The following is a 9,581-nucleotide window of genomic DNA, read 5'->3' on the forward strand; positions in this document are numbered from 1 at the left end:
AGTTGGGTTCCTCTGTCGCGAATGCGGGAGAGGGTCTGAAATACCAGCTCATGTGCTGGGAAAGTGCCCCAACAGCTCCCTCCTTATTACACGCCGGCACCACAGGGTCAAGGAAGAATTGATGAAGTTCCTTGAAAGAAAAGACTTCACCTGCTTCGAGGAGGTCAATTGTGTTGACACCGACGGATCCATAAGATATGCCGATATTGTCACATTTACAAAAATCGGAGGCACGGCTCTGGTCTTGGATCTGAAGGTAAGATTTGAAAGTAATGACCTCGAACAGGAAGGTGGAGTGGAAAGGGAAAAAAAGGAAATATATGAAAAATGTGTCCCTTTCCTTAAGGAAAAATTCCGCGAGACCTTCGGAGAGAGAGAGTTCGCCGTGAGAGGCCTCTGGTTTGGATCTCGCAGAACAATACCAGATAGAACAAAGAGCTTCTTAGAAGGCCTAGGTGTTAGCATCGGAGATATTGTGATCTTAGCAGAAAATATTATTTTGGACTCCCTGGGGATCATACACCATAACCTACATGGGAATTAGCTCGGAGATTATTCATTGTTTTATTTATTTATTTTAATTTGTGAACCTATCGATTTGTGTGTTTTAACTTATTTATTCATTAAATTATTTTATTTTATTAGTACTATTATTTGTTTTATTTTTTTTAACTTACTTATCCATTCAAGTGTTTCTTGTAACCGGCTTTTTATTATATTTTCCTTTGAATCTATGTGTTAGTCTTGTTCTCGTAGAATGTATTTATTTGTTTGTTTTTTGGTAAACTGATCTACTGCTGTGACTATTATTAATGGTCTGATCTCACATTGCCATCTAGTAGTGAATTTGTTTAGCGGGTCACTGGAGAGGATCTGGAAGGGTGTATTTGTTGATCGGATGAATTAAAAATTGTGAAATGGTGAAATTGAAGGAACAGAAGAGGGAAAGAAAAAAAAAAAAAAGAATGAATTGAAATATTTGTATTTGGCGTTTAGACTGAAATTGATTGCAAAAGGAAACTGTAGGGGGAAAAAAACTGTTTTCTTTCTATTTTATTATATCATGTAATTTATATATGTCCAATTACGGATTGATTAGTATGCTGTGTATGTAGCAACCTGATGTATTTGGGCAGCAGAGATGAATAAAGTATTTCTGTGTGTGTGTATATATATATATATATATATTTTATTTTTTTTATTTAGGCTGAGAGACTGGCAGTGGAATCACAGTTGCCAGAAGAGCCCAGTGATGATGACCAAGTCATTACATTTCGGTTTCGCCCTCCAAAAGGTGAAATGTTTGAGAGGAAATTCTTGCCTTTAAATAAATTGCAGGTAAAATTTAGAAAGGTCTTTATTTATTACTTCTTAGATTTTATTTCCTTGTTAAATTTTCATATTCTAAAACAATTTTAAAAAAATAGTACTAAATATTAACTTATATCTCCTTCTTAGGTATTTCCTTTTCTTCAAGTTCCAGAATATCATTTTCATGCTTTTTTATTAATGGTATTAATAATTAAACATGATTCTTATATTGTGAAAAATGTTTACTGGTAGCATAATATTAAAGTATATTCTTATTTTTTTTTTTTTTTTATCTGTAATAGTTTTCTAGTAATAATTTACCTGAAAGAGGGGTTATAATTAATAAATGTTAGTAACATTTTTACAAGTAATTATTATTTGAATAACTGTTACAGGTATGTATACATCATTCGTTAAATAAGTTTTCCTATCTTTATAAGAAGAATAAAAAGATCATAAATACAGTTACCATCCTCTTAGTTCTTTATTTATGGGCAAATTATATGTTTTTAATCTAAATAGTTCAGTGTTTAGTGTATTTTTTCACTAACATAAATATTTAGTGATTATGAGAAATAGTTGACCGTGGATGACGTACGAGGAGAAGATAGTTGGGGGTGCGGTCAAAGTGAAACACAAATAAGTTGGTGTAACCTATTTAATTGTGCCAACGCTTCGGCTAGAGTTTCTAGCCTTCTTCAGGGCTAAGAACAGAACGAGATAACAACCACAGTAAGTATAGAAAATAAAAAAGAAAGTATAAACAGAATAACATAAAATGAATAATTTTACAAAATAGAATTAATAAAATGAAGTGATGAGAGAAGCAGGAAATAAAATGTATACAATGTAATGTATAAAATGTAGGTAATTGAAAAATGGGTAAAATAACACAATTAAGGAAATTAATTAAAAATGAAGTTATATAATGCAAAGAAGTACGAACATATTAGTTATTAATAATTTAAAAATTGAAATATGGAAAGAAAAAGAAGAAAATATATGTAACAATAATAATTGATAAAGTGGCAAAATATAAGTAAAGTATACTATAAGAAATGAATAGGAAAAGAAAAAAAAAATTGAAAACACCAATAATAATATAGTGAACATAACTTATAATGTGGATAAGGAAAATGGAGAAAAGAAGGAGTGGTAAAATAAAGAAAGGGGAAAGAAATAAAAAAAATAATAAAATGAACCTGTTAGCTTGAAAATCAAACGCCTAATGGATACTGCGCCAATAACGGCCAAACTCTGAATTAAAAAAGCCGTTACAAGAATGACTAAGTGTTTTTTAAGAGGAAACGTTACGAGAGGGTAAAAAATAAAAAGTTGAAAATATTTAGAGGAAGAAAGCGTGTGAGAGGGTGAAGACATGGTTTTTTGAAGCGTTAAAAATATATACGAACGAACGAATTACCGAAGATGACAGTGTCATGGGTATTTAACAACAGTTAAAAAGAGGAAACGTATATAAGAGGGGGACGACAAATGTGTAAGAAAAAGTTTAAGAAGTGAAATAATATGTTTAAAAGTTGGCAGAAAAAATAAAATGAATTAAAATAAAAAATAAATAAATTAAAAAAAAAATAATAAAATAAAATTGTGAAAATTACTTTTTTAATAAATTAACTATTTGTGAATATGTTAGTGATAAGTTGTTCTTGTCGGTTTTTGAAGTGACGGAAGAAGGTTCTAACTGGATATTGAGGCTTTAAGAGCCTTTTGTCATGGTTATGAACTGTAACAAGTATAGACGATTTGTCGAAATCAAAGGAATGATTTAAAGAAAGAGAATGTTCTGAAAGTTTAGAGGCAGAATGATTATGTGAGGAAATAGAATATTTTTGTTGTTTGATATGGTCTTTTAAGAGATTTTTGGTTTCGCCTATGTAAGCAGAATTATAATTAAGGGTGGAGCAAGGGATGCGGTATACAATATGTGATTGGTGTAGAGGAGGGATAACCTTTGTATTGCCTTCAGACCTTACAACACACTATCTAATATTTACACTAAACCAAAAGACCCTATCCCTCCTCTTTACATTATATAACTTCATTTTTATTTCATTTCCTTAATAATGTTATTTTACTCACTTTTCAATTATCTATGTATACATTTTATTTCTTACTTCTCTCATCACTTCATTTTATTAATTCTATTTTGTAAAATTATTCATTTTATGTTATTCTGTTTATACTCTCTTTTTTATTTTCTATACTTACTGTGGTTGTTATCTTGTTCTGTTCTTTGCCGTGAAGAAGGCTAAAAACTTTAGCTGAAACGTTGGCACAATTAAATAGGTTACACCAACTTATTTGTGTTTCACTTTGACTGCACCCTCAAATATTTAGTGAGTTTATTTTGATTAAAACAAGGTTAGATAAATTTTCCATGCACATATTAATGTTACAAAGTAAACATTGAAATTGATTATTGCAGGATTTGGATATTTTATACACATTTTGGATTTTCACTGCTCGATATAAAGTGGTTTTTTTTTTTTATCTACAAGTGCTATATAAAAAAATCTTGGCTTAGAAATTCTAATAGTTTACTTCTAAATTAAAATAAAATACTATTCCATTTGTTAAATGTTTATTATTCTTAATAGGGCTTTTTATTAATATACAATGTAACTAATTAGTTGGTTTATTTTAATTATTCTTAGAAAATAAATTTCTTCTCTAAATTGACAGTAGTGAAATAATTTATTTATTTCATACTTGAGTTATTTTTGATTTGGAAGCAATTTTATTCACTGTTGTTTTTTAATTGATTTATTTATAGCTATGCCAACTTCAACCAAAATCAATCTATTAAGTAGTTGCAATTCAAAACATTTATTAATAATTTGAAGTAATTAATCATTTATTGTTTATAGGTGCTGTTTAATTACCTGCTGGTCAAAGGCTACAGGGTAGAAGAATATAAACTTATATCACCCTGGCCTAGAAGAGAAGTAAGTTATATTTTTAAATAGTCTTAAAGAATTTGTTTTCTTTTAAAAAAATGTGTTAAGAAAGGCCATATATCAATAATAGTTATCATTTTATAGTAATTCTATTTTCATCTCTTATTAAAACTTAAGCTGGTTATTTTATTTATTTTTTGTGTGTGTGCTGAGCTGATTATTTTTCAAAAATATGCTTGAATAGTTTTAGATGGCCTTATATCGTTTAAATTAAGAAACCCACAGTGCTGCCACAACTTTGTTTTTCTAAAACATGCTTTTGAATGTTATCTTCCATTTGGAACAGTTTTAAACTTGCACTGCATAATGCTGAAAACACCCTTGAATGTTCACCGAATCGAATCTATCACATGTGGCTGATTATCTAACTACGAGCTACAAATGGCAACTGCCGAATATTTGTATTTAGCCAGCACCACACAATGTTAAACAAATTAAGCACATTAATATGTCTATAAGTTCAAGCTCATTTATATTTTAGCAGGTGTCAGTCTTTCGACCGGAGTTAAAGAATTTTCAAAATTCAGGTAGCACATCTGAAGACATTTTTATACACAAACCCTTGTGTATGAAAATGAAAAGTTTCCGACCTAACAAAAATACAAGACTTTTTTTTTTTTTTTTAAACATAGTTTCCTTGTAACTCTACACACCTCTCCCAGCGTTGCTGCCATCTGTGTAACCCGTCGAAAAAGTACTCAGTTTTTTTTTGCTGCAAAACAATTGTTCACAATGGTGATTGCCTCTTCATTTAAAGAAAATCTCTGTCCTACAAGCGCAATTTTTAGATGTGGGAACAAAAAGAAGTAACTTGGTGCTAGATCTGGTGAGTAAGGCGGATGGTCAAGCAGTTCAAACAGTAATTCATGAATTTTCGCCATGACAACCACTGAGATGTGAGACGGTGCATTGTCTTGTAAACAGGATTTTCTTTTTCTCCAAATTTGGCTATTTTTCTGCAAGTTCTGCCTTCAGCTTGTCAAGTAATGATCCATAGTATGATCCTGTAATGATTTTTCCTTTTTGAAGATAGTGATTAAAATAACTCCATGGCTATTCCATAAAACAGTTGCTATCACTTTCTCAGCCAGAAAACAGTTTTGCTTTTTGAAGCCAGTTCCCCCTTTGTAGTCCACTGTTTAGAATGTATTTTGTTTCGGGTATGTAATGGTGTATCCAAGTTGCATCTACAGTAATTAGTTGGCGCCAAAACTCGGATTTATTGCACCAACAGAGCGTTGGAAATGTTCATTTGAACACATTTTTGGTCTAACATGAGCGAATGTGGCACGCAACGGTGCGGACAGGTTTCTCATATCTAAATGTTGATTTAATATATAAGAAACACGTTATTTTGACATGTTCATAATAGAGATGCGACATCGATAAAAAAAAAACATTGATGTTCAATACTAAAACATCATGTTTTTTTAACCATTTCAGTAACATAAAGACTGTTCTAAAGACTATCCATGCTCCGGCCAGTCAGAAGTGCTTTTTCAATCAACCAATATGACATGAACTCCAAAAAACATCAATGTTTTAAAATATCGTTGCTTAAATACATTACCCAAAAAACATCGATGTTTTTAAACAACTATTTCAGAAACATAAGGTCTGTTCCAACGATCACGCATTCTATGGCCTGTCAGAAGTGGGTTTTGAAACTAAGAATCCGACATCGACTACAAAAAACATCGATGTTTTTAAAATATCGTTGCTTACAATACATTACCCAAAATACATCGATGTTTTTGAACATCCATTTGAGTAACATAAGGTCTGTTACAACGACTATCCAAAGATTATGCATTTTAAGGCCTGCCAGAAGTGGTTTTTTAAACAAAGAATCTGACATCCAAGGACATTGATGTTCTAAAATATCGTTGCATACATTGGATTACCCAAAAAACATCGATGTTTTAAAATATCGTTGGTTACAATACATTTTCCCAAAAAACATCGATGTTTTAAAATAATGTTGTTAACAATACATTGCCAAAAATAAATTGTTGTTTTTTTGAACATCTATTTCAGAAACATAAGGTCTGTTCCGACCAGTAAGAAATGGTTGTTGGAACATGGAACTAAAAAAAAACATCGATGGTTAAAATATCTATGTCCAATATTAAAATATTGTTGCTTGATTTTGAAGTGGATAATTATATGAAGGGGTCCTTGTAAGGGGTCTAGTATTTGAAAACTTTTTTAATTTGGTCCAATGGAGCTAAATATCAATAATCAATAAGAACAATTTACAAAATAATATTTCATTTTCTAATCAAATATACAACACAAGATCAATCACATGTTTACATTAATTTATTTATTTATTTAATACCAGATCAGCTTGGTGCACCTTACTTGCTTGATACAACTGTTACATCTAATTTGTTTTACAATTGATTATGAAGTGGATAATTATATGAAGCTGTCCTTGGAACAGACCTAGTATTTGAAAACTTTTTGAATTGGGTTCAATGGAGTTAAATATCAAAAAGTCAATAAGAACAATTTACAAAACAATATTTTATTTTTAAATCAAATATACAACACAAGATCGATCACATCATAATCAACAAATTTATGAATACATAAATAGTGAAATAATGCTGTTATGTTGTTAAGTTACCACTATGTGGTCATTTTTATTTGTAATTGTTATACATTTCCAATTTCTTAACTGTATGGGTACTATGTAACAATTGAAATATGTAACATACCTTTAAACATTATAAATACATAAATGGTGAAATAATGCGATTATGTTGTTAAGTTACCACTATGTGACCATTTTTATTTGTAATTGTTATACATTGCTAAAAACGAATTAGTCAATCAGACAGATCACGCGAATTTAATCATACCATCGTAATAATTGTACTCAATATTAAAAATAAAAATATCCTGCAAGATATCCTGTGTGATTTTTCAATAAAAATAATGTAAATATAAAATAAGACATTTACATTAGTAAAAGTGATCATATAGCGGTAACTTAAAAACATAATTGCATTAAATTAATGTAAACATGTGATTGATCTTGTGTTGTATATTTGATAAGAAAATGAAATATTATTTTATAAATTGTTCTTATTGACGACTATTTGATATTTAATTAATATAATAATAATTAATTTTTAGATTTGATATTTTAAAACATTGATGTTTTTTGTAGTCGATATAGGATTCTTAGTTTCAAAAACCACTTCTGACAGGCCGTAGAATGCGTGATCGTTGGAACAGACCTTATGTTACTCAAATGGATGTTCCAAAACATCGATGTATTTTTGGGTAATGTATTGTAAGCAACGATATTTTAAAAACATCGATGTTTTTTGTCGTTGATGTCAGATTCTTTGTTTAAAAAACCACTTCTTGCAGTCCTTATAATGCGTGATCGTTGGATAGTCGTTGTAACAGACCTTACGTTACTCAAATGGTTGTTCAAAAACATCGATGTTTTTTGTAGTCGATGTCGGATTCTGTGTTCCAAAAATCACTTCTGACAGGCCGTAGAATGCGTGATCGTAAGAACAGATCTTATGTTTCTGAAATTGTTGTTCAAAAACATCGATGTGTTTTAGGGAAAGGTTTGTATGTAATGATGTTTTAATATTAAGCATAGATATTTTAAAAGATCGATGTTTTTCTAGCCGTAATTTATCTTTATTACATTGTTAGCATGATGGTTGGAGGTCCTTTTTTATCCCACCACATTGTTGATAGGAAATAGTTTATACCGTAAATTTTTTGTTTTCATTTAGTTACTTTTGGAAAAAAAAAAATTAAATATTGGGACAAACGTAAAACATCGGCTTAAAAACATCGATGTTTTCAAAACATCGACATCGATGTCGATGTTTTAGTTAGTAGTTGCAGTGTTTAGACATTCCGAACGTTCATCCTCTCCCAAGCTCTTATGGGCATGTTTAAATTCAGCTGCCCAAAATTTCACTGTGGTAAATGATGGTGCAGAGTGCCCTTACACAGATTCCAACTCATCTCATCAACGAAGATCACTCAAATCTATACATTACAATTAAGGCTAAATGTACCACTTCATGGGATGCACCAAAATAAGTAGAATTCACTTTTCTATTTTCTCCTAACCGGATGGTCCGATTTTGGATCTGTAAAGAACATTTTGTGTTTTTAAATACAGAATTTACTGAAATTATGTCTAAAATACGCTAATCGAATAATAAGGAAAATAAGATGCCAAAATATGAATTAACGATAATTTTTTTTAAATGAGGCCTGATAGCCCCTTGCAGGACCGTTCACTGAAACCAATAAGACATTCCATGAAATTATCGCATTCATACAGCCATCATAAAGAGAAAATTACGCTTTTGTTTAGATACAAGTGGAAGGAAACGGTATGAGGAGGTTTACCGGCTGGATTGTTTCGTCTAAGACAGCAACTGTAGGCTCCAAAAACTAACTTTCAGCAATACACGAATTTGCTTTTTTTTGTTACCTAGGTACTATCTAATTAGTATTAGTATTTCACGAATAGTGGGATTTTAATCTATTATTTGATTTTTTTAGTTATTATTGGATGTTTTGATTTTTTGAAATTATCAATAAATATTGGCTGTTTTGTACTTTCAAAAAATAAGTTATAGAAGAATGAATCAATGAATAATTCTCTAAAATTATTATAAATAGAATAAATTGTTGAAGTGCAAATATTTTACCAACTAAGTTACTTATCTGTTAGTAAAATTTACACGCTGTTTTTTAAAAATAGGGTGTTGTTTTGCGAAATTTCTTTGCTATTGAAATATTGAATTTTCAAAGACGCAAAGAAAAAAAATTTACTAAATTGGACAAGTATTAAGAAAAATATATAGAACTTAAATATCATTATCTATATGTATAAATAGAAATATAATGTTTATACTTTACCAAAGAATTTCAAAAATTCTGAACCAATTTACACATTGTTTTTTTTAAAACGGTCGGTGCCATTTTGGTAAGTTTCTTAGCTATTGAAATACTGAAATTTCTATGCAAAGGAAAAAAATCTACTTAATTCTACAAGTTTGATTAAAAATATATCGAACTTATATAAAATATGTCTATATAAGTAGAAATCTAATGTTCTTTGTAATTTACCGAAGATCTCCAAAAATTCAGAACCAATTGAAATACTGGTTTTACTAAGCAAGTAAAAAAAAAAAAAACTATTAAATCGGGCAAGTATTACCAAAAATATAGTGAACTTAGATATCACATATTTATTTATATATATTGTAATAATTTAAAATTGTTTAAATAAAATAA

General features: G+C 29.8%; 1 protein-coding gene across 3 annotated transcripts in view; it reads left to right on the forward strand.

The window, feature by feature from the left end:
• The window catches only part of LOC106684714 (FAS-associated factor 1), a 44,750-nt gene that overhangs the window by 26,870 nt on the left and 8,299 nt on the right, over window positions 1-9,581 (forward strand). For all 3 annotated transcript variants that reach the window (XM_014426949.3, XM_014426948.3, XM_014426950.3), the window contains 2 exons: window positions 1,207-1,338; window positions 4,200-4,277. In XM_014426949.3, the coding sequence (XP_014282435.1) occupies window positions 1,207-1,338; window positions 4,200-4,277 (210 nt within the window). The remainder of the gene's footprint in view (window positions 1-1,206; window positions 1,339-4,199; window positions 4,278-9,581) is intronic.

Source organism: Halyomorpha halys, unplaced genomic scaffold, assembly GCF_000696795.3.
Source record: "Halyomorpha halys isolate HHAL.00 unplaced genomic scaffold, Hhal_1.1 Scaffold604.1, whole genome shotgun sequence".
In the NCBI taxonomy this organism is placed as follows: Eukaryota; Metazoa; Arthropoda; class Insecta; order Hemiptera; family Pentatomidae; genus Halyomorpha; species Halyomorpha halys.